Here is a 25,367-nt window from a genome sequence, read left to right as displayed (position 1 = left end):
CTGTATAACCTTGGATTTCACCAGATAACATCTCCCATGACCATGCTTATGGCATAAGACACTCATCAGCTGTCTGTTCATGCCAGCAGAGCAGGGGTTCCTTCCAAGGCTCCCCTCCCAGGAACAGTTCCGTTCCCACAGAGCCAGGAACTTGCATTTGTAGGGCAGCAACTTGATGTGCCAAACACTGCAAAGTTCTCTTCTCTTCAGAAAGGGGACACTTGCTGGTGTGCCCAGGCGACAGAGTCCCAGGATAAATGCCTCATCTTTCCAGAATGTTAATTTCACTCAAAGATTCGAGAGGAAGAGTTAATTAGTGTAAGGTAAGTAATTTAAGACATTTTTACATTACATCAGTTGTGGAGATGCTGTGGAGCAGAGTGTCAAATGAACACATTTTTCTTAATTTAATTCATAAATTTATTTTTTATTTATTTTTTATTAACATAGAATGTATTTTTTGTTTCAGGGGTACAGGTCTGTGATTAATCAGTCTTACACAATTCACAGCACTCCTTAGCACATTTAATTTAATTTAATTTAATTTACTATTTGAAGAGGTGATACAGGCATAAGACAAAATTTGAAAAATATAAAAAAGAGTTTAGAATGAAAATGTGGCCCTCTGTTCTCCAACCACTTGGTTTTACTCCCAGGAGGCAACCAGTATTCCTAGGTTCCTGGGAAGCCTCCCGGAAATAATCTATACATAGTACAGGTAAGTATCTATGTATAGGGTTGTTGTTTTGTTTAGTACACATGCTAGCACGAAATACACACTGCTCTGCAGCTAGCTTTTTTTTCAGATAACACTACATCTTGGAGACCTTTTCAGAACATGTTCATAAAGAATTATGTCATTATTTTAACAGCTGCACAGTATCTCATTTTATGGGTGGGCCGGAATTTGTTAACCAACCCTATGATGGTTATTTCCAATAGTTCCCAAGTATAAACAACACTGCAACAAATAGGAACCTGAATATTCTTCATCTGTGCATGTGTTAGTATGTCTGTAGGAAGAATTCCTAGAGTGGATTGTAGGGAATGCTGTAGGGTCCAGCTGGCCCCAGAAGAGCTTTCCCAGTCTACACTACATCAGAGTATCTTGTTTCCTCATCCCTTAGCCAATACACAATAGACAATAATGTGTTCTCAAACTTTCTGACCTTGGCCAATCTGATATCTAGAGACTTGTATTTCATTAGAATTCTTATTTGCTTTTCTTAAATCACGTTAAAGTTTGAGTATCTTTTTTTTTTTTTTTTTTTTTTTTTTTTTTTTTTTTTAAGTAATGCCCACGGCCAGGAGTGCCTGGGTGGCTCAGTCATTAAGCGTCTGCCTTCGGCTCAGGTCACGATCCCAGAGTCCTGGGATCGAGTCCCACATGGGGCTCTCTGCTTGACCGGAAGCCTGCTTCTCCCTCTCCCACACCCCCTTCTTGTGTTCCCTTTCTCTCTGTGTCTTTCTCTGTCAAATAAATAAACAAATAAATAATCTCTATGCTTAATGTGGGACTCATGACCCTGAGATCAAGAGTCCCATATACCACCATCTGAGCCAACCAGGCAGCCCCTTCCCCCGTTTTGTTAATGTTTGAAATCCATTGGTATTTCTTATTCTGGGAACGGTTTTTTGGTTTTTTTTTTTCATACACTTTACCCATTTTTCTATTGGATTTTTGGCTTTTTTCTTATCAATACTTAGGATCTTTTTAAATATTTAGGAAAGGTAACTTTTGTCGCCGCCCGTGCAACAGATCGACCAGGAACGTGAGGGTAAGAGGATGAAGAAAAAGAACTCGAGAAGCCGAGAGATGGGGGCAGGAGGGGCACTGAAGAGGATGTCCAACAGTGCTGATTTTATTCCACATCTTACAAGCATTTATAAGGCAGATCACAATAGAAGGAGTAATACATTAGTGTCTAGTCAGACAACCGCAAGTTCCTATAACAAGTCTTACATTAACTACAAACAAATCTCGTGATGCCAGGTAATCACGGCTAATGCCATTAGCTACAAAAAGTTACAATCAACCAGGGAGTGGATTATGGGAAGTATAGAATGACAAGGACCAACTAAGAATTCAGGACCCTGACCACATTTGTTCCCTTCTGTGGGGAGAACGCGTGGGAAGTCACGTAGGCGCATGCACGACACACAGCACAGACCCTTTCTCAGTGTTACTCAACTTTCCTGTCCTTAACCCCTTATCAAGGTGTCTGGACTTTAAAGGAGACACAAGTCAGGGCCTGGTTTGATCCACGACTCCAACCACGCCGTGGCCTCCAACAAACTTTTGTGATTTGAATTACAAATATTTCCCTTCAGTGTGTTTGTCTTTTGATTTAGTTTGGTCCTACCCCACCCCAACCCCCACTATAGAGTCATTTGTAAATTTTTTTGGCTTTTTGTTTTTTTGGTAGCTGAATTTACCTTTGCTTTATTTATTTGACAGAGAAAGAGAGAGAGAGTGCACAAGCAGGGAGAGTGGCAGAAGGAGAAGCAGGCTCCCCGCTGAGCAGGAAGCCCAGTGTGGGACTTGATCCCAGGACCCTGAGAGCATGACCTGAGCCAAAGGCAGTCGCTTAACCAACTGAGCCACCCAGGTGCCCCTTTACCTTGGCTTTCATAGCTTCTGGGGTTTTCCTGTTCTTAGAGAGGCTTCTCCCCTACCTGAGGGGATTAAAAATTATTTTCTCATTGAGAAAATGCCTGCCTCCGAAGATGTTCTGAGGTCTGACTATGCCAAGCACCGCTTCAGGTGTGGAAGTTAGGTGCCGAACTAAACAGACCGAAGCCGCAGGTTCCAAGTTTTTAGCGCTTTTCCTAAGAACTTTCATGGTTTCAGGTTTTTTTTGCAATTAAATCTTTCTTCTGTTGGGAATTGAATTTGGTATAAACTGTAAGGGATCCCTTTTTTTTTTCTTCCCCACTAGCAACCCAGTTGTCCCAACATCACTCACTAAATAATTTATCTTTTCTTTACTGATCTGTCAGTGTTATCATATGCCAGATTCCCATGGCTCATACATTTTTAAGCTGAAAAGAGGACTTCAAAGAAACGTCCTGCTTCAGGTGTCCCCAGCAGACCCCTCAGGCGTTTAAGAGTCTTTAGGAACTCTCTCTTCTGCCTGTGGGAGCACTTGCTGGGAAATCTGAGTATCACCGATGTCTTTTCATCCTCCTTGATCTTCACTAAGAACCTCCAAGGTAGGTAGGGTATTTATATTTTCCAAGCAAGAAAATTAAGCCTAGAGAAATTAATAAGGTGCTTCAATAGCTTAAGCCCCTATTATTTTATCTGCCCCACACTTCCCTTCTGGGAATAGGCTGCCCTCACCCCCCACCCCCACCCTACCCCAATGCCATCCATCCACCTCCAGCAGCCAGTTAGTCTTTCTCTGTAAATTTGAAATGGAAACCTAGAGGGGCCAAAGTTATAAAGGTCACATTTCTTGTCCACGGAGAAAGGCAGAGGAACCTAATCTGTAGAGGGAGATGAGCCGAATAAGGCACTAAGGAAGGTTAGTGGGGAAGAAAGGGCGAGTCCCCGGACATTCCTGTCTATGGGTCTCTGTGTGGCTGGCTGGGTGTTAGCTGCTTCCCTGTTTTGGTGTTCCTCTAGACTTTTCTATATCTTTCTAACAAATTCTCCATAAGCTGCTTTAACACTTTGACAGGTTTCTCTTTTTTTTTTTTTTTTTTTAAGATTTTATTTATTTATTTGACAGAGATCACAAGTAGGCAGAGAGGCAGGCGGGGGGTGAGGGTGGGGGAGCAGGCTCCCCGCTGAGCAGAGAGCCCGATGTGGGGCTCCATCCCAGGACCCTGGGATCACGACCTGAGGCGAAGGCAAAGGCTTTAAACCACTGAGCCACCCAGGCGCCCCTGACAGGTTTCTGTCACCTGCACTCAGGTGGAAATGGCTGAACAGGGTCTGATCCCGGAAGAGTTTGTTTCCCAAGTGTTCACTTGGGTGTATCATGAATAGGGACCAGAAGGCTGTTCGGACTTTGAATTGTGTCTCAAAGGGCAAACGCAGTGTGCGATGGTGGCCGGTGGCCAGCGTGGGGCCTCCAGTGGCCAGTGTCCTCAGCCCTGCACCCTGTAAGCCCAGCTGTAACCACACTAAAGACCATGCCAGGACAAACTCAAAGCCTACTTCTCTTTCAATATGATACAGACAAATGAAGTTGTGATTTAGAAACATGAGACCTTGGCCTTTCCACGAGGCCACTGTGTGATGATGGAGGACAAGAACTCAGGCCAAAATTTAGCCCACATTTCTCCCTCTCACTTGTCTTCTTCTCCCTAGAGTATTCTTGATTCTTTCAGGAATTACAGTTGTGCCCCACCCCCACCCCCACCCCCTCCACTGGAAATCTGGAAGCCAGTTTCTCCTTAATGTCTCTTGCACTTGACCCTACTTTTCCATGCTCTCTGCCAACTCCAAGTTTTATTGCCTGTTGTAATAGAGTCCTCACATTATTGCCCCGATTCCTCTGCATGACACGAAATGTCCCTTTGCACATGTACTCTAGAGTCCAAGTCAAATATCACCTTCTCTGTGGGGCCTCTTTGACCTCTAGGATTGGGCAGTTCCCTGCTGACGCAGACCTGCACCCTAAGATATTACAGAAGGAACAATCTGGGGATCAGCTGTGTGACCAGAGGCACATCACTGGGCTCAGCTTTTCTGAGCCTGTTTCTTTATCCATCAGACAGGCTGAATAGCAAGGCCGTGGTGAGAATTCAATAAACTAATATGTAGAAAGAATTCTTTCGGCGCTTGCACATAAAAGGGAACCCACCCCGTTCCCTTTGCTCTGGCTCCCCAATTTTCTCAGCAGGTTGTTAGCTCCTTGAGGTTAGGAACCTTGCCTTACTCTGAGGGCCTAGCAGAGAGCACGGCATAGAGCAGGAGCTCAGTCCATGCTGAACAGATAAGCATATACATGGGAAAATGAATAAAAAACCCTCTCTTCTTTAGGCTCTCTGTTCAACCCCAAATGCACATTCGCCAAATTAATACTCCGTTCGTTTGGTTCTTCACATGCATTACTTCTTGTTTAAAAATCATCTATGGCAGAGCACCTGGGTGGTTCAGTGGGTTAAAGCCTCTGCCTTTGGCTCAGGTCATGATCTCAAGGGCCTGCCATCAAGCCCCACATCGGGCTCTCTGCTCAGCAGGGAGCCTGCATCCCCTTCTCTCTCTGCCTCTCTGCCTACTTGTGATCTCTCTCTCTGTCAAATAAATAAAGAAAATCTTTAAAAAAATAATCTATGGCTCTCTCCTACCTATAGGTTCAAATTCCTTATTTTATCTTATTTATTTCTTTTTAAGATTTTACTTTTAAGTAATCTCTATACCCAATTGGGACTTGATCTCACAGTCCTGAAATTAAGAGTCGCAGGCTCTACCCACTGAGCCAGCCAGGCGCTCCTCAAATTCCTTATTTTACATTCCAGGTTTTCATGATCTGGCCCTTTATGCTGTTTTTCAATCTTATATCCCATTATTCACTGGTACAAATCTTTTAATGTAGCTGTTCTGGTGGATTTCCTCATTGCCCGTCACTTCCAAAAAGTCCTTTCCTTTCTTATCCTTCATTCATACTCAACCCCTTCCCCAAGAGGCATTTCCTTCAACCACCTCCTACCCAACAATGGCAGAGAAAGCTAGATGCCACCTAATATCCCCAAAGAAAGTGAAAAAACTCCCTAATAATTCCACCATTTGTTTGGGCAGATTTTATCCTAGAACTTATTTTCATGCTTTGAAAAATATTTTTTTATTTTTTATTTTTTTAAGATTTTAAAAAATTTATTTGACAAACAGAGATCACCAGTAGGCAGAGAGGAGACGAGGAAGCAGGCTCCCTGTCAAACAGAGAGCCCGATGCGGGACTTAATCCCAGGACCCCGCAATTACGACCCGAGCTGAAGCCAGAGGCCCCAACCCACCGAGCCACCCAGGAGCCCCTGAAAAATATTTTTAAAAATTGTTAGTTGAGGGGCATTTGGGTGGCTCAGTGGGTTAAGCCTCTGCCTTCGGCTCAGGTCATGATCCTGGGGTCCTGGGACAAGCCCCACATTGGGCTCCCTGCTGTGTGGGAAGCCTGCTTCTCCCTCTTCCGCTCTCCTCTCTCGCCTTGTCTCTCTCTGTCAAGTAAATAAATAAAATCTTAAAAAAAAAAAAAAAATCGTTAGTTGAGGGACTCCTGGGTGGCTCAGTCAGTTAAGCGTCTGTCTTTGGCTGATCCCAGGGTCCTGGGACACAGTCCTGCTCAGCAGGGAGCCTGCTTCTCCCTCTACCTGCTGCTCCCCCTGCTTATGCCCTCTCTCTCACTCTCTCTGATAAATAAATAAAATCTTAAAAAACAAAAATAAAATAAAAATTTATAGTTGAAAAACAGTTCCTATAATGACCACATGCTTATTTATACTTAGATAAGCAAATAAAAATCACCATAATCCTGCTAGCCAGTGATTTAACTTCTGGTCACAATGCAGCCTTTAGATACATATTAGCATTTAAAACAACAATTCAATGTTTACAAAGTTGAGATACTATGATCTATCTGGTTTCTGTTCTGCTTTATTTGGTTAGCATTGTTTCAAAAAACATTTTTCATGTCATTAGGGAAGTTCGGTAAAGACACTTTTTTTCAAAAACAGAAGCACAATATCCCATTGTTTGCATAAACCATAATTTACTTAGTTTTTCCAACGTTCACATTTAGGGCTACTTTTTTCAAGTGTTCTTTATTTAAAATAGTGCTTCAAAGAATATTTTTATGCATACCTCTTTGACCTTGTTTCTCAATAGCTTCTTAGGATTATTACAATAATTATATTTCTGGGGCACCTGCCTGCCTTAGTTGGTGAGCTTTCAACTCTCCATCTCAGGGTCCTAAGTTCAAGCCCCACTTTGGTATGGAGGAGACTACTTAAAAAAAATAAGAAAACAAAAAACAACAACCATATTTTGGGAGTGCTTACCAAACATTCACTGTACTCTTTGTTTTTTAAAGATTTTAGGGGCACCTGGGTGACTCAGTCAGTTAAGCATCTGCCTTTCGCTCAGGTCATGATCTGGGAGTCCTGGGATGGAGCCTCATGTTGTTAGGCTCCCTGTTCCACAGGGATTCTGCTTCTCCCTCTCCCTCTAACCCTCCCTACTGCTTGTGCTCTCTCTCTCTCTCTCTCTCTCAAATAAATCAATAAATAAAATCTTTTAAAAATAAATAAAGATTTCATTTATTTATTAGAGAGAAAGACAGCATGAATGGAGTGATGGGCAGAGGGAGAAGTCAACTCCCCTCTGAGCGGGGAGTGCTGGGCTCAATCCCAGGACCCTGGGATCATGATCTGAGCTGAAGGCAGATGCTTAACTGACTGAGCTACCTGGGGGAAACCCAGCATTTACTGTACTGTTAATGCACTGAATCCTCATAACAATGTTATAAAGTAGATATTATTCCCATTTCACAGATGACATGTAACTGAAGTACATCAGTTACAGGCTCTATATGCTCAAAGTCATGAGAGGGGGTCCAAAATTTAATCTAACTGGTATGACCCCAAAGCTCATGTTCTCAATCATGAACTTTTTTTTTTTTAAGATTTTATTTATTTATTTGACAGAGAGAGACACAATGAGAGAGGAGAGTGGGAGAGGGAGAAGCTGGCTTCCTGCTGAGCAGGGAGCCCAGTATGGGGCTCAATCCCAGGACCCTGGGATCATGACCCGAGCCAAAGGCGGACACTTAATGACTGAGCCATCCAGGTGCCCCAAACTTGTTTTGTTTTTTGTTTTGTTTTGTTTTTTAAAGATTTTATTTATTTATTTGACAGAGAGAGTGATCACAAGTAGGCAGAGAGAGGTAGGGGGAAGTAAGTAGGCCCCCCATGGAGAAGAAAGCCTGAAGCGGGGCTCCATCCAAGGGCCGCAAGATCATGATCTGAGCTGAAGGCAGAGGCTTAACCCACTGTGCCACCCAGGTGCCCTATCATGAACTTTTTAAAGCTCTTCATACACATTGCTGCCAGACTTTCCAGAAAGGTCGTTCCAGTCGACACCACCAGTAGGATGAGTGTCCATCACTCTTAATCATCCTTCTTTCCTTCTTTCTTTTTGAAAGATCTTACTAATTTATTTGAGAGACAGAGAGAGAGAGAGCACATGCAGGGGAGAGGAACAGAAGAGGAGAAGAGGAGGAGGGAGATAATCCCCAGCAGACTCCCAGCTGAGTGCAGAGTCCACAACGACATCGTGACCTGAGCCGAAACCAAGAGCTAGACAATTATCTGATTAACTGACTGAGCCACCCAGGGGCCCCATTAATAGTCCCACCTACAAGTGATTGCCAGGCATTTCCATTTCACCTTCTGTGAGCTGTCTCTTCATATCATTTGCCCACTTAACAGTCAAGGTTACCACGGACCACCAGTCAGTCCCGCTGAACTTCCCAGTGGCAGGCAAAGGGGTATTGTTTCCCCCAGAATCTGGCCACATCCATTCCCACTCTGATGTGACCATGACCTGAACAAATGCAAACACTATAAAATAATGTGGGGGGACATAGAGTCCTGTAGGCCGGCATGTCTGTTCAGGGTTTAGAGGCGCCTTCTTTGGAGGCCTGAGAGTGTGGGCCACATATCTGTTGCAGGGTAAGCCCCTATGATTACATGGAAAGTGCTTTCTTCTTTGTCCATGAGCTCTCTACGCAGGCATGCCAGTAAGATTAAAAAACAACAGCAACAACAGGTTAATTTCAAAGAAAATAAAACTAAGCGTTTGCTATGGTTTAAGCATAAAGGTAATACAGCAGAGAAAATTCGTTGCTTTTTCTTTACAATGCTAATACCATGAAAACTGCAGTGGGATGATGGGTGGCATTACAGGCGTGAACAATGCACTTCTGGAAGACTGAGGACACTTCATGGAAGCATCTGCAATGTATTTTCCTAACACAGTCTGACTCCAGGTTTCTACCATGTCCTCTGCCCACTTGCTCAACAGTGTGCTTTTCTGGGGTTCCTTGTATAATGACAACAGGCACTACTCACAACCACCCGCTATGTGCTGGGCACCTGGGAGATGTTTTACGCGTGATCTGGTTCTCATCTGCACAGTAACCGTGCAAGGTAGGTAGGACTCGCTTCAGCCTTGAGATGGAGAGGCTCAGGCCCAGGAGTCAGGGGTTAGTGAGAGAGTTGGGATCTACAAACTGAAGCCTGTGACCTTTGGCTATGCCCTTCTCATGGTGGGCTTGTGGGACAGGCTATTTCACCCTAGATGGCTGTCCTTTCTCCTTCCCCGTGGGCTGGGCTGTGTCCAATGGAGATTTCCAATGGATCAGAGGAATTTGAAGAGTAAAGGCATTTGCACTGTTGTCTTCAGAGGTCTGCTCTAAGAACACTGTGGAGACGAGGAAGGGTTTTACTGAAACATGTCTTCCCAGATTAACGAGGTATCTAAGTTCATTCTTGGCTCGAACTGTTGTCCTTAATAAATTGGTAACACAGGCTCACGTGACTGTTCACACAGCCCATGGATGTGCCCCATCACCTATGTCTCTCAGCTTCTCACACCAGTTATTAAGAGCCTGGAGGCCTTACGTCAGTCATCCTAGGCAGGGACTGTCATAAAATTCTCTTTCCTCCACTGAATGTGAGGGGACTGGAGGCAAAATGTTCCTGTGTGGACCTAGGTGTAGGGCTGCAGGTACCAGCCATGGAGGGAAGGGCAGGACCTCAGGCAGGATGAGGAGACTTGGAGACAATCTGAGGCAATTGCACTATGGCAGCCGGGTGGCAGGAATGTACCTCCCCAGGGCGTCTCCCGTGCAGGAAGAGGAGGGTGTCTTTGGTGGGTGGTGCAGAGGGGCGAAGGCTGAGATAGCCTCCGGTCTAGGAGGTCTGCTGGGGTTTAGCCGAACCCTGTGCATACAGCGCTTTCTTTTAAATACTTGGTTTATTTTTGGTGACAATATGGATGCAGCTTTCTCTGCCATTCACTTTCGGTCTCCAGGAAAAGGTCACATCCTGTTCTCTTTGGTACTCACAGAACCTAGCCCAGAATGGAGCAGGGATTGGCGCTTTTAGGAAATACTGCGATGAGGACTATGAGGAAGTCCCACTTTGTGAGCTATGCAGTGTGGCTCTGTGGTCCTCACTGACTTCGGTTCTGCATTCAATATCCTGGAGCTTCCCAGTAAGTCTCACTGAGGTCTTGCATCTGGTCTCAGATGGTCTGGAGAAATTAAAGAAGGAAATTAAGGTAACTGCGCCAAATTGTAAAGGGAAAACAATGACACCCCTCCTCTCCCTGGCCGAGAGGAATGATCAGAAGTCCCCACGAGGGGGGCGCCTGAGTGGCTCAGTGGGTTAAGCTGCTGCCTTCGGCTCAGGTCATGATCTCAGGGTCCTGGGATCAAGTCCCCCATCGGGCTCTCTGCTCAGCAGGGAGCCTGCTTCCCTCTCTCTCTCTCTGCCTGCCTCTCCATCTACTTGTGATTTCTCTCTGTCAAATAAAATAAATAAAATCTAAAAAAAAAAAAAAAAAAAAAAAAAGAAGAAGAAGAAGTCCCCACGAGGAAGGTGAATTTCAGGGGGGAAGAGCTGGGGTGTTGAGGCCCACCTCTTGGGCATTCTCTATTTCAGGTCTTGGCGATCTAACTTTCATCCAATGAAGGCAAGCAACAGGTTTCTCCCAGGCACTCTGCCTGTGCTTTAGAACTACTGGCCTGGTGTGAGTTCTGGCTGTGCTTTTATGGAACGTGCAGTAAAATAATCTGATCTGAACCGAAGCCGGCATCTGAAGTTTCTCATCTCTCTTCCTGGCAGGACTGGTGCAAACTACAAAAACCTGGAGCCTAAAATATCCCAGCCTTTGTTGTGTGCACCTTCTACATTTTGCATTTTTCTAATAATAGCTACCTGCTTGAAACCCTCTGCTAGTTACATAAATTATATTTTCACTGATCCTCACAATGCTGCAAGGGAAAATATCACAAAACTGATATTTACAGGTGAAGCAACCAAGGCAAGAAGTTTTGTCATTTTCCCCAGCTGAAGCCCCCAAAGATCACGATCTGTAAGCACCTAAGTGGGCCGCAGAACCACAGTGTCAGATGGCTTTTGTTAGGAGTGACATCCACCGTCATCTCTAAGCTCATTTTCAGACAAGATGTTCTGCAGAATTACTTTTTTTTTTTTTTTAATTTTATTTATTTACTTGACAGAGAGAGATCACAAGTAGGCAGAGAGGCAGGCAGAGAGAGAGGAGGAAGCAGGCTCCCTGCCTCACAGAGAGCCCGATGCGGGGCTCGATCCCAGGACCCTGAGATCATGACCTGAGCCGAAGGCAGAGGCTTTAACCCACTGAGCCACCCAGGTGCCCCCAGAATTACTTTTTTTTAAAGGGTCAGTGATTACCTGTAGCTTCTTTTCTTTTTCTTTTTTTTTAACTGGCTCCCATATGTGTCAATCAAAACAGCTGATGCAGGCAAAAAAAATTTTATGGGTACTGGAAAGGGGCAATATTCAAGTAAATTGGGGGGGGGAGACTCCCCCAAAACACAAAAACCTCTGCAAGGCCAAGAATTACATTTCAGATTCTTTCTAGGCCTGAAATCATGAGGAATTTGCATGGATTTCCTTCTTTCCTTCCTTTCTTCCTTCCTTAGCACCCAGGTCAGTAGAAATTCTGGCTCCTACCTGAGTCCTCCTCGACAAATCTCACCTCAAATAAAAGTCCTTTTTCAGATTTTGATAACATTTCACAGTTCCAGTTTGATTGCTCATTTGATCACTTAATCAGGCTCTGCCTCGCATTTTTATTGAAATATGTCCTCGGTTTTGGCTTTGCTTTCCACTATTTTCACTATAGAGGGCACAGGGGCAAAGAGCCACACTTTTTTTTTTCCTTTTGTAGCAAAATGGTGCTATGTACATAGAAATTCCACAGTAATATTTATTTATTTGTTTGTTTTTTAAAGATTTTATTTATTTATTTGTCAGAGACAGAGGGAGAGAGAACAAGCGAGCACAGGCAGACAGAGAGGCAGGCAGAAGCAGAGGGAGAAGCAGGCTCCCTGCCCAGCAAGGAGCCCAATGTGGGACTCGATCCCAGGACGCTGAGATCATGACCTGAGCTGAAGGCAGCCGCTTAACCAACTGAGCCACCCCGGCATCCCCCTCAGTAATATTTAATTAGTGATTCCATATCTTGAAAATAATTGAATTTGGAATAATTCAGGGAGTAGGTAGATTGGGCTGATATAAATAACAACTGATATTTTTAAAGGTACTTTAAGGTTTTCTAAAATGCTTCTCAAGCAGTCTTACTTGTACCTCAGAATAACCTGTAGAGGAAATTGGCTTGGAGAGGCTAAGAGACTTGCTCTTGAAACTCAGATCCCTTTCCTTCTAAGCTTGTACTATTTCTGAGATGAGTGGACTCTTAAGTACAAATATGAGATTAACTCTGGAGTTGGACCGCCGGGTAAAACGTCCTCACCAGCAGAGGGCGCAGACCACGCATGGGTCTTAGAATATAACAGGTTTGTGTACTGGCCCAGTTAAGAGCTAGATGTCCTTGGGGAAATTATTACATTTTTCTGAGACTCCTCTGTAAAATATTGATCATAACACACCACCACCCCTCCTTGCAGAGTACAAAGGTTTGGAAATAGAAATATTCTGTGGCTGGCACACAGTAGGTGAATAATAAACCATATCTCTCATGGTCCCTATAAGAAAATCCATCACAGGAACAGTGCGGAGGTTAAATAAGATATTGATTCTTGTTTGATGCTTTAATAAATATTTGAAATTAGTCCGCATGTTTGCCACTTAAAATAAACAAAGAGTTATATCAGAGGGACAAAAAAATGAAGATTGATGAAAAAAGCTGACATGCTGGTAAGAGTGTTGCAGCAAATTGCAACAACCTTTCTGGATGGGAAGCCTTAAAAACATGACACTGAATTTGCTCCAGTATCTGTTTAATTAAGAAAATACCGGGGGCGCCTGGGTGGCTCAGTGGGTTGAGCCGCTGCCTTCGGCTCAGGTCATGATCTCAGGGTCCTGGGATCGAGTCCCGCATCGGGCTCTCTGCTCAGCAGGGAGCCTGCTTCCTCCTCTTTCTCTCTCTCTCTCTGCCTGCCTCTCTGCCTACTTGTGATCTCTATCTGTCAAATAAATAAATAAAATCTTTAAAAAAAAAAAAAAAAAAAAAAAAAAAAAGAAAATACCGGATGGTAACAAGATTTAGAAAAACCAAGGAAGTCATCACCACTCTCTTTATAACAGCAAAACTGGAAACAACCTAAATGTTCAATAAAGGGTACAGGTTTAATAATTATAATCTCTCCATCAAATTGAACACTATGCAGCCATTAAAATGAATCCATAAAGAATATTCTAAATGAAAAGATGATCGCAACACAGCAAGCAAAAATCACAATCAGGAACAGTGTGCTTTAGTCTGTTTAAAAGTACGGGACAGACATAAAAAGTTCAACAGTTATCTGCACAGCAGATGAGATTGTTAGTGATGCTTTCTTACTAAAATTTCTCTTTACTTATATTATTCTCTAAATGTTGTGCAATTAACATTTATCATTTTTGTAAGAAAAAAAGAGTTCCTTAACATGAACAAAGAGCTGGTGTCTTTCATTTAACACCCCCTTCAGGCACAACCAGGCCAGTGGTCATGCAAATTAAGTTAATTGTAATAAAGCCACTTGGAAGTTTCGAGGTAGTTGGTTAAACAAAATCATTAAACTCCTAATGAAATTTCACAGAGCTGGTCACCAAGCTTTGACTTAGCTGCTGTAAGGCTGCTATAAATAGATCCCATTCTCTACTTTTTCAAAAGGCCTAAAAATGGCATAAAATATGAACAATTGTTCATGCAAAGAGCCATGTGCCATGTTTGTCCGAAGTAAATGTAACCTGAAACTCACCCATATCTCGTACACTCCAGGCTCAGTGCACATCTCTGGTGTATTTGCTCCACATTACTCAATTTACTTTCCTGAACCTGAAGTGGAGTGGAATTTCAATGTAGAGTTACCCATTAGTTCCAGAGCTAAATTTAAACCTTTAATTAAATTAATCCCCTGATGGTAAACACATTGCTTCTCCCTCAGAAAAGTGTAGAGAGGTGTCTTAGATGGCGCTGAGCTTAATCAAGTGTGACAATTGTCCCTTACTCCATTTAGTATGTCACCCAAACCGCACAGGGAAACTGGTACACGTTTCTCAGGTCGGTCCTGGTGCCCCCAAGCCCCCCACCCTCCTCAGCCAACACAGGCATTTGGTGGGGCTGGAGCTCCGAGGTACAGCATGCCAACTGCTCCCGAACGATCTTCCAATCCTTGGGCAGGGACCCGTCTTAAGAGAAGATAGGGTAAGTGCCAAACGGATGTTTATGAAATAAATGACAGAAAGTAATCATACTGTTCCCAGTTTATATGGGATAAACCGAGATCATAATCCACAAATTGTGCAAGGTGACAAGGGGGAAAGGGTATGAGGCCATCATGGCTTTTCTCGGTCTTCATAGAGTAAAAGTTGACGTTGGCCTTTGCTAAGAGAGAGATGAAAAGTGACGGCACCATCAGACGGGGATGTGTAAATCAGTCTGCCCACACAGAGGACGTTCAAGCACGCCTGGGCTCTTACTCACGGAGGGGCGTGCATTTATCTCAAGGGGCTGCGCCCTCGGCCTGCGAATGAATGAGACACAACTGTTAAGGGTTAAGCGGCAGCTTTGAGGTGGGACTATTCACAGACAGGGTTGTGGACCTGCCCGTGTTAACTATTAACCAGGACCTATTTCTCAGGGCCCAACGGCGGCGCGGGGTCCAGTTGAGGAGCTCGTGGGCCAGATCTCAGCGTTCTTCCAAGTAACTATCCTGCAGACCCACAACTCTCCCGGGGCCACATCCTTAAGCCGCGCGACTCCGGGGTTCTGCTGGCACCCCCAATTCCCAGTGCGGGCGCGGCGGCGAAACGTGCTCGCCTTCCTTAGCTGGCTCCCGCGCGCCCTGGGAGCCACCAGCTCCCCGCAGGAAGCTCGGGCTACCTGGACCGCCAGCAAGATTCGCCCGCCCCGCCACTCGCTCGGCTTTCCCTTCCTCCTCCTCTTCCTCCTCCTCCGGCCCCGCGCCTCCCGCCGCCGGCCTCGGCCGCCGCCGCCTGCGGCTTTGTTTTCCTCCCAGGTTTCATTCCCCACACGTGATACTGTGTTATTGCAAAGAGCGCTTCGGAGCGCGAGCGCAGGGCGCGCGCACCTATAAATACGGGCTCCCGGGCCGAGCGGCTGAAGTCCGCAGGGGCGGGCAGGGCCCGGGACCCGGCTATTAGCGGCGGGTCGGCCAGCCAGCGAGCAAGCGAGCAAGCGAGCGAGCCGCGCGCGTGGGCCGGGGCGGCGGCGTCCCCGGCCGCAGCACGGAGGGGCGAGCATGGCCCGCCCGCGGGGGGGCCGGGCCGCCGCGCACGCCGCCCGCGCCCCGCGCCCTGCCCAGCCCGGGTCACCGGCGCTCGCGCTCGCCGCTTAGCACTCCGGCGCCTCTCGCTTCTCCCGGCAGCGCGGAAATATCGCCGCAGACGGACACAATGGCGGCGACTGCCGCCACCGCCGGCACGGCCGCCTGCAGCAGCAGCAACAGCAGCAGCAGCAGCAGCAGCAGCGCCGGCACCGACGCCGCGGGCACCAGCGGATTGCAGCCGCCGCCGCCGCAGCCCCGGCCCGCGGCCGCCGCGCCGGCCCAGCCGCCGCCGCCCGAGCCCCCCAGGAAGCCGCGCATGGACCCGCGGCGCCGCCAGGCTGCCCTCTCCTTCCTCACCAACATCTCGCTGGACGGCCGGCCGCCGTTGCAGGACGAGGGGTGGGGCGGCGGCGAGGAGAGCGGCGCGGCCAAGCCGGGCGCCGGCAGCGCCTGCGGCGCGAGGACTCGGCTCAGCCTGATCGCCGCCGCCGAGCGGGGCGGCTGCAACGCGCTCGCCGCGGCGGGCACGGCGGCGGCGGCTGCAGCCGGATGGGGCCCCTGCCTCCCGCAGCCCTCGCCGCTGCTACCCCTGGTCCCCGGCGGCCACGTTGCGGGGCCCGGCCCCGGGACGACCCGGGGCTTCGTGAGCCCCCTGGGCGCGGGCCGGGCGTCGGGGGAGCAGTTACAGCCGCCCCGGCCGGCGCCTCTCGCCCACTGCGCTCCGCCGCAGCTGCCCGACGGGCCCGGGAACGCCGGGCAGGAGGAGTTGGAGGAGGACGATGCCTTTTTCAGCGTGCAGGTGCCGGCGGCCGCCTTTTTAGGCTCCGGGACCCCCGGGAGTGGGAGCGGCAGTCGGGGTCGCCTCAACTCGTTCACTCAGGGAATCCTGCCCATCGCCTTCTCCAGGCAGACTTCGCAGAACTACTGCTCTCTGGAACAGCCGGGCCAGGGGGCCTTGGAACAGTTGCAGAGGTCCCGGTGAGTAGGCAGGACGCGACGCGCGCCTAACCCCAGGTTCCTCCCGGCAGGCGCCTGTCCGCGGGACACGGGTCGCGCCCACCTTCCCGCGCCCTGCGGGATCCCTGGGCTTCTGGCCCAAATTCCAAACCACGAGGGTACGCGAAAGAGTAACTGTGTGTTCACAGGTGTGTGCTTGAGCCCGCCTTTCTCAGAGCAGAAGCATCACGCTTCACGCTGAGTCCGGACTTGGGAGTTGCAGGAGCCCATTAAAAAGCCGCCCCCAAACCTCCCATTGCAAGGGGAGATCATGAACTTCTAGAAATCCTTTCCAGGTCCAGAGGCGCGCTCTCCCCACGCCAGGCAAGACCTGGCGGGGCGCAAAGTCCAGCGGTGGGTCCGTCCGGCCCGCGGAGTGGCGCGTGTGAGCCTGAGCTTCTGGAAGACGCGGGGTGAATCCCTCCTGAGGGGAGTTACTGCCTATCCTCAGAGGGTCCATCGTCCCAGGAAAACTTGGCGTTTTCCTTTTGCTTTCCTAAGAAATGGAAAATTCTTCTATTTCCTTGCACCGGGCTTTGGAGTTTGGGCAGAGGGAGGAAATAGGGCTTGAGGATTTTTTTTCTACCATTCCAAGATGAATTCGTTAGAATTAGTTACAAGCTTGTATTTGCCAGCTTCAGTCCTCTGCAGGTTTTATGCATCTTAGCAAAAATCTGAAATGTTGGACATATGCTTATTTTGGCGGACATAGCTAGAGTTCGTCAACATATGTTCACAGGACAGTTGGGAATTAGCTCTGTGTCAGAAGCCGGACCAGAGTTTGGAAAAGAACCTGTGTGGGGAGTAGGGGAGAAATACAGGCCTGTTTCCTGGGAGGGAGTGTCCTCCCTTGTTTGCTAATAAGGCCTCCTAACCTCTGGGGTCTCCATTTCCCCTTCTGAAATGAAAACATTTCGCAGACCTCAAGATGAGAAAGAATATTTTCTGTTATAGCCGCTCTCCTGTACTGCTCTTCTGAAATCTCAGACATTTTTTTCTGCCCCAAGTAAGAAGGTGGTCCTGTTGGAAAACTTCACTTCCTCCCCGAACGGGCAGATGGGGAAAAACAAGCCAGTCTCCTCCAGAAATTTGCTCTGAGTCTCCTTCCCCAAAGGGTGAAATCATGAGCCTGCCTGGTGTGTAGCCTCACGGTGTGATTGCACATGGGCTGCGGGGAGGGGTGTGGAACAGGGAGGTAGCCTTGTGATTGCACAGATGAATGAGAGATGCTGAGCACAGGTGACTGGCCCTGGCATTTCTGGTCCGAGCATGCATCTATCTGTTAGCGGGCAAGTGCACAGGAGGGGAATCCCTTCCTTTCTGGGCGACTGTTGCGTGCTCAGCAGTTTCTGGGCAGCTCGCTGTTACCACTGGCTCATAATGACTCTATAGTTTGAGTGTTAGCCCAGCCAGGCCAGAGGGTCATGACAGGAGTTGTAATAAACATACATGTTATTCTAAGCCAGTGTGCTGGGCTGGTCTGTGTCTCATGGTGGACAGATGTGTTCCTGTGCAAAAAGCAGCTGGAGATCAGATTACCTCACACTTTGTCTCCAAGAATCTCATTGCAGGAGATATGAAAGATCTTCTGTGTTACTGTTTCTTTTAAGATTTTATTTTTAAGTTTTCTCTACACCCAGCATGGGGCTGGAACTTAGAACCCTGAGATCAAGAGTTACATGGTCCACCGACTGAGCCAGCCAGTCGCCCCTGTGTTATTTCTGATCCAAAGAGTAGCCAGAATTGGATCTCCAGTTTTATAAATATGAACTCCTTGTATGTTTTATGGAGTTCCCCCCAACCCCCCAGCACACACGTTAGGATGAGTCAGTCAATTGAAGATGCTTCCTGACAGTCAAATTCGTCTTACTACTTAGGAATTATCCCTATCTGGCAACTTGATAGAGGCTTTTTTTTTTTTTTTTTTTATTACAGCTGTCAACAGAAACAGCATGAGATTTAGCTTACAGAGAAGAGGTGAATGGGTAAAATAGGGATTTAAGAAAGGCCTTGAAGAGCCTAGCTTGTCTACAGCTGTTGGAGTGGTCATGAACTTGAAATATTCTAGGACGCTTTGTTTCTGACACCATGCTGCGTTTGGGAATTTTGTCAGAAGCGTGCTGCCTTTATGACCACTAACAAGTACTTTGACCTGCCTAGACGGTGTGAGGTAGAGTACAAGCTCATCTGAATAGGGCCCATGGCCAATTTTCAGGAATCCCAGGTGTGCCTCCCTTTAAGAAACCGCCGGGCCAGTATGGTTCTGTATACTACTTCATGGTTGTTCTCTTGGGATGTCCTTTTTAAATCAAATTATACCTTCCATGCATGTATCTCTTACTATTTAAGGAATTCTTTAGAACCTTGCTGTTCAAAAGGGTGGGCTTTGGGAACCTGAGCTTCACCAGAGTTCTTAGAAATGCACACTCTTTGGTCCTACTCCAGATTACTTGAGTGCAGATCGGCTTTTTTTTTTTTTTTTTAAAGAGACTTTATTTATTTGACAGATCATAAGTAGGCGGGGGGGGGGGGGGGAAGCAGGCTCCCTGCTGAGCAGAGAGCCAGATGCGAGGCTCAATCCCAGGACCCTGGGATCACAACCCGAGCTGAAAGGAAGAAGCTTTAACCCCCTGAGCCACCCAGGCACCCCGCAAATCGGCATTTTTAACAAGAACCCCAGATGATTCATATACAAATGAAAGCTTGGAAGGCATTGCCATAGTTAATCTGAAATCTGCCTTTTATGATGAACTTGAGATATCCTAGATTGGGTTTGTTAAGAATACATAAAATCAGAATTTCTCAATCTGAAACCGTGAAATGTCCTGTGTTATTTCCGTCTGCCCACTGGTAAAATCACAGTCACTGCTCCGACTTCTAGACCTTGAAATAAGTCAGTTTCTGGGCCCAGGCACCATTTCTGCGCCCTGGGCTGGACATTTGACCTACATCTCGTTGAATCTGCATAGGCACATCTGTGTGTAGGTGGTTTCCCAGAGCCAGTGCTGCCAAGATGGGAACCCAGACCTGGGACATCCGAGGCTGCCATCTTTTCCTCTGCCACTCAGCTGTGTGGTTATGCCTTGCATGTGGTAGGCCCTAGAACAATTTTGGAGCTGTGGGCTGGAAATGTTTGTCTGGGATACAGCAGGCCAGTCCTACTGGTGTGATTCTCTACTCTTTAGTCACCCCCCTCCCCCATTTAACCTTTGTTTGGACCCCTGCTGCTTCTGCTACTGTCTCCTTTGGAGCGTCTGGGGAACCCAGTCCTGTGGGCCTGGGCGTCTTCCCAGCCTGATGGACAAAGCTCCAGTCCTGGGAAGCCAGCGTGCTGGGGTTCGCTCTCTGGCTAGGTGTCAGAGGTGGGAAGCCAACAAGATGCCTTCTAGCTTGACACCCTGTTGTGTGCTTGCTTGGGTGGTGCCGGCTGCCTGGGGAAGGTGTTAATAGGTGAAAGGGAGTGTAAATTTATAAGGTGTGTTTTAAGGCTTCTTTTCACTTTAGACATCTCCTCTCCGGCTGCAGCCACCAGCAATCCTGGCTGCTCCACTTCCTTGAGCTTCTGAATGGCAGACAGATGCCCAGAAGCACAAGAGTCGAGCCCAGCTGAACCAGTGTGAGCCATCAGGCCTGCTTGAGGACCCTGCATGGTGACCAGGGAATTAATTTAAAAATACACAAGGGCATTCCTTCTTAGAGCACCTGCATTAGCATTGTGCCTTGTGGATGGAGAGTTCATTCGTACATGGAAAGAGAGCCGCCGTGCAAAAGAACTCCCAAGTCTTGGGTTCAAATCTTGAAGCCACTGTGAGACCCTGGGCAAGTTAATCAGCCTTTTTGGGTCTGAATTCCCCTAGAGAGCCGGAGGTGGGGGCTGTGTCTTGGGCCCTTTCAAGTGTGAACTGGGCTTACATCACTAAGGGCTGAGGGCTGCCTCTAAGGAGGCATACCCCCCCCCCCACCGCCTTATATCCGGGCTTCTCAAATGTAAATGTAAATGTATTTAGAATCCCCTGGGACCTTGGGGGAAAAAGTGGGAAAATTCTGATCCTGCAGGTCCAGGAGAGCCTGGATTCTGCATTTCCAACAGCTTCCTGCAAATGCAAATGGACAGCCTTTTGAGGAGGAAGCCTTGACTGGCTGCTAGGATTGTTCCAATTTGTAAGAGCGAGGAAACCAGGTCTCCTCTCGCACTTGTGAAATAATGTGCTCAAGGTCACTCTGCCGGCTCGGGCAGGGCTCAGGCTGCTTGAGCTGACCACCTCTCCCTCCGCCTTGCCCCTCTTCGGTTGGATGTCAAGGTGCTGTATCCACAGTCCCTGCCTTCACTGAAAAGAAAACGTGGTGACCAGGAGGTCTACAGCCAGAGTAAGAGAGGGGACATGGACGTTTTCTCTCAGCTTGTCACTTCCTTGTTTTGGGACCTGAGGCAAGTTGCCACCCCGTGTTCCTGTTGTAAGCCACCTGACCCATCTGGGTTTTAGAAATCCAGACAGGACTTTGATCTCCTCCAGCAATCAACAAACCCGGGTTATTGTTGAACCATCTTTCCAGCAGCATGAATGACGGAGACCAAAGGTGCAGTCCCAGGCAGGCTCGGCCCTGGTCAGGACGCTTACCCAAGACTCAGCAGAGGCCGTGCCTTGCCAGGGACTGAGGTCAGTGGCCCGAGGTTCACCCGCTGCCCTCCCCTTTGCACTCAACAAGCCTGTAATGTTGTGGGCGAACTCAGAAAGGGAAATAAATCGGAAGCCTGCTCACCGCTGGCAAGGGCCCAGAAAGGGCAGCTAGTTCAAGTCTAACCTTTTGCCCTTTGGAAAGTGGGTGGGGGATCCTCAGCATGGCTCTGTACCCTGTCCCCACAGCGGGCCCGAGGAGCTCCGCCTGCATGGACTTTTTCCCAATGGAAGGAGAGCTGTTTGGCGCGGGGGAGGGACTTGGTACTAGGTAGCCTTTCAAGCAGATTGGGAAGGAAAACGGGGTGAGGCCCGGTGAGGTGTCATGGTGTGAATCAGGAATGCCAGTCAGCACTTGGCAGCTCTGGATTCTGGGCCAGCCCCTGCCAGGCCTGCTCACTCTGGACAGGTCATTTTCTACCTTTATGGACTTAAAGGGCTGGGATAGGTGAGCTGCCAACTCTTCCTGGCATGGGGCTCTGAGCGGCTCAGTCATGGGCCTGCTGCTGAGGACGGGGCGTGTTTAGCTCAGGTCCGGTGGATCACCTAGCCTTAGAGTAGGATGTGGAAGTGGCACTGAGTTGGTCCCCTGTGGCTCCAGTTGGCGGGACGTGTTCTGATGAATGAAGGACTGAGTGGGTTTCCCCTGGTTTCGGAGAGAACTTTCCAAACACCCTCAGCTGTGCTCCTTCTGGCAGTGAAGGTGTGATAACTGGACTGGCCACTTTCAGAGGCCTTCCATGCTGGAAGCCAGCCACTGCCTCGTGAGTTGGTCAGTCCCCAACCAATACCACCCCATTGAGAAAGCGGTCTGTGCTGACCTTCTCTCTTGCTCAGGGGCCTTCAGGTTGGCAAAGCTCTTTGTAGACCTTGATTCCAGCCCCCTAACAACATGGAGGGGCAGGAATCCAAGGCCACAGAGTGAGCAGAGGGTGACTTGAGGTACTTTGAGGTAGAGGAAATTCTGGGTTGGGGACTTACCGTCTTGTGTCATTTATTCAACAAACGTTGAATATTGACTCTCATTGGTGAGGTGCCTGTGGGCTAGTCATGGGAGGTAGGGACATAAAGGGAGGTCCCTGTCTGTTGGGAGATATAAATAGCAAATGGACCAGTCTTTCCAGTGATAAGTGCTCAGTTAGAGGTGCACGTGTTGTTTTGGGCCCCCATCAAGGTGGGAACACTATGCCCTCCCCTGTGGGACCTGGCTCAGTGCCTTGACACAGTATTTGTATTTACCAAATATGTGCCAAGCATTATTTGAAGCTCTTAATGAAGATTAAGCAAGTTTATACTTACAAATGCCCTGAGACAACACTACTGCATCACCCTCTTTCTGAAGCAGAGGGTCCCAGAGCCTTTACGGGGGCTGGGTTCAAATGCAGGGACTCAGTCGAAGGACTCCTGGGTGGCTCAGGCCCGACTGGCCTCCTGAGCTCGTCTCAGCCACATCTGGCTGCCGCTGGCTTCCCATTGCTGTATCTGTGCTTCTGCTGGTCTACTGCATGGGGCCAGGAAAAAGCGGGACCCAGCCTGAGCCGGGCCCTGCCGTCACCCACTGTGGCCCAGCCCTTCCACTGCCATTGTGTTGAGGCCATCATCCATGAAATGGGAACAGTACTGCCTCCCTCCTGGGTGTGTTTTCTGTTTGGACCTGCTGTGTCTTCTCCCTTTGTATCCCTTTCCCCCGACTCGGGGGTCGGCCAACTGCTGCCCATGGGCTGTTTTTCATAACATCTGGGAAACCGCCACACCCGATTTTTCTTTTCTTTCTTTCTTTCTTTTCTTTTTTTTAAGATTTTATTTATTTATTTGACAGATCACAAGTAGTCAGAGAGGGGGAAGTAGGCTCCTCACTGAACTGAGAGCCCTATGGGGGGCTCCATCCCAGGACCCTGGGACCATGACCTCAGTGGAAAGCAGAGGCCCAACCCACTGAGCCACCCAGGCGTCCCCACCTGTTTGTTTCTGTATTGTCTTTGGCTGCCCTGGGCTGTAGGAACCCCAGTGAGCAGCTGTGGCAGAGAGCATGGTCCCAAAGCCTAAGCTAGTTCTTCTCTGGCTCCTTACAGGAGACATGTGCGACCCCCCCTGCCCCAGCCCAGCCCTCAGAACCCTGGAGGTGTGCACTGGTGTCGCCCTGTCCTGTTCCCGCACCCCTCCCCCCAACTCTCCTTGCCTCCTGGGGGCTCCTGGCTTTTGTTTGGGCCTGCCCACTCCTTCTCCCCCTGGCTGGTAGAAGGAACTTTCTGAAACCCACATCTGACCTTGTCCCACTTTAAATTCCTTGTATTTCACGTGTGGCCACCTTGTGGCAACCACTGCAAACCGCCGGCCCCCCCAACCGTGTCCTCCCCCTCCCCCACCTGTCATGTCCAGGCCTGTGGATTTTCCACTGAGCGCTGAGGGCTGTGGCACTCAACAGGCTTCCCTAGGGGAAGGTCCCTACTCCCCTCCCACCAGATGCTCCTTCCTTTCTGACCCATCACCCCACAGAGCCCTCACGTTTGGCACTGAGCACCCTCTCGGGGCCTTGACTTTCTTCTTTCCCAGTGCGTACGGGCCCTGACCCCTCCCTGGTTGTTGGCCCTTTGCGGGCTGGTTGGTGATGATCTGGGGCCGGTTCTCAGCAGAGTGGAGCAGCTCCCTCTACAGAGCACCCACAGAACCAAGCTAAACCCGCATTCCCTGACTGTTAGTAGGGAAATTTGATCCCAAGACACTGGCAAAACCGCTTGAAATCCTGCAGGATACCTTGGTCTTCAAGGTAATGATAATCCTGGTACCCCTCCCCCCAGCCTTTTAGGTCTTTTCTTTTCATGCTGGGGGCACCCCCAACCCGTTATTTAGTAAAACAACCTCACCACCGCCTCTTCCTCAGTTCGGCAATAAGGAACCTCCCCATTGGATATTTCTGTCCCCGTCCTGGGGGTGAGACAGGTTCAGGGAGTATAAATTGTACCCCTAACCCCACCCACCCCTGTCTGCCTCTCCCCTTCCCTGGGGAGAGGAGGGAACATGTATGGAGTTCTGAGTGCCTTCCAAAGTCCTGTGTGCTTTACATGCATCGTTTTGTTTCAATAATGCAGCATATAGCTATCCATCTTAGAGTTATGGAGGCAGTGGCTTGGAGAGGGGTAAAGGGAACTTGGCCGAAGGCCCAGCTGGGATCTAGAGCTAGGATTTGAACTCTGGTTTGTAAGTGGGTTTCTGTTAGAGCCGGGTGTGTGATAGTTGGCTCCTACAGAGGTGGTTAGAACAACCAACGGGAATCTGAGCCGGTTGATAGCCTGAAATCAGTCCTGATATCAGGGAATATTTAGACCCTGGGAATCAGTCACCTCTGCCAGTGGGGGGTGATTCTTCTTTTTTTCCACCCCCTCTAGAGAGCTGGTTTACCAGCATATCATTTGGTTCCATTCTCCCCTTGGGGGGCTGTGCACAATGTCACCATCAGGGGAAGAGTATTGAAAACCAGAGTTTTTTTGTGTGTTTGTTTTGTTTTGTTTTTATAGAAGAATCCGCTACTTCACATAATGTTGTAAATGTCCCCAAAGTTCACCACCACTCACTTTCCACCTCAGAAAAAGGTCAGACCCCCCTTATATTTCAGCCTATGTACAATTTAAAAACCAGGCTTTTCACAGGCACTGTGGAGCTCGAACAGACCGTTTCGTATTACGTGTAGGAATCACAAAAGTATTAGCTGTTATTCTCTTTCACAAACTATGTGATGCTGTATTTTTATTTTTGTTTGGTTTTTAAAAGCCTCCAAAAACATATAATCAATCAGAGTTCCCTGGGTTTCTTTTCCCCCTTTTTGTTTGTGTTGTTAGCATTTTGGATAATTGCACACTAGTTTATATTTAACAGGGTTATCATTAATGTGGCTTGAAGTTCATTGCTGCACATTTAGTTATGAAGACTAAAAAGCTTGCAAGGCGGCACATGCAAATGTCAGAAGTTTAGGAGTTGGAATCTTGTGATAATATGTGTGTGCGTGAGAGGGTCTGGTTCTGTGCTTGATTTAAAGGCCAGGGCGTTCACATACCTACGTTCAACCCCACGATAGATGACCAACCATTCAAGAAGAGAGTAGTAAAATACTGATAATGCCGGAGATGCCTAGCACAGGGAGTTTTATTTTAAAGCACTTTACTCGTTAACCCAGTGATTTGTAAAACCA

General features: G+C 48.2%; 1 protein-coding gene across 3 annotated transcripts in view; it reads left to right on the top strand.

Moving 5' to 3' along the window:
- The first annotated feature begins 216 nt into the window (after positions 1-216).
- Positions 217-25,367, top strand: part of CABLES1 (Cdk5 and Abl enzyme substrate 1) — a 124,594-nt gene continuing 99,443 nt past the window's right edge. Inside the window, exon 1 of one of the 3 annotated variants that reach the window (XM_059138777.1) lies at positions 217-323. Coding sequence is in view for 2 of the 3 variants with exons in the window: in XM_059138774.1 (XP_058994757.1) it covers positions 15,637-16,487 (851 nt within the window). In the remaining variant the exon portion in view is untranslated. Of the gene's footprint in view, positions 324-14,935; positions 16,488-25,367 lie in introns of those variants that run through there. The other 2 variants (XM_059138774.1, XM_059138773.1) reach the window with 2 other exon arrangements.

Source organism: Mustela lutreola, chromosome 11 (assembly GCF_030435805.1).
Source record: "Mustela lutreola isolate mMusLut2 chromosome 11, mMusLut2.pri, whole genome shotgun sequence".
In the NCBI taxonomy this organism is placed as follows: domain Eukaryota; kingdom Metazoa; phylum Chordata; class Mammalia; order Carnivora; family Mustelidae; genus Mustela; species Mustela lutreola.
Note: the sequence above shows the minus strand (reverse complement) of the source record. Positions and strands in the feature narration are given on the sequence as shown.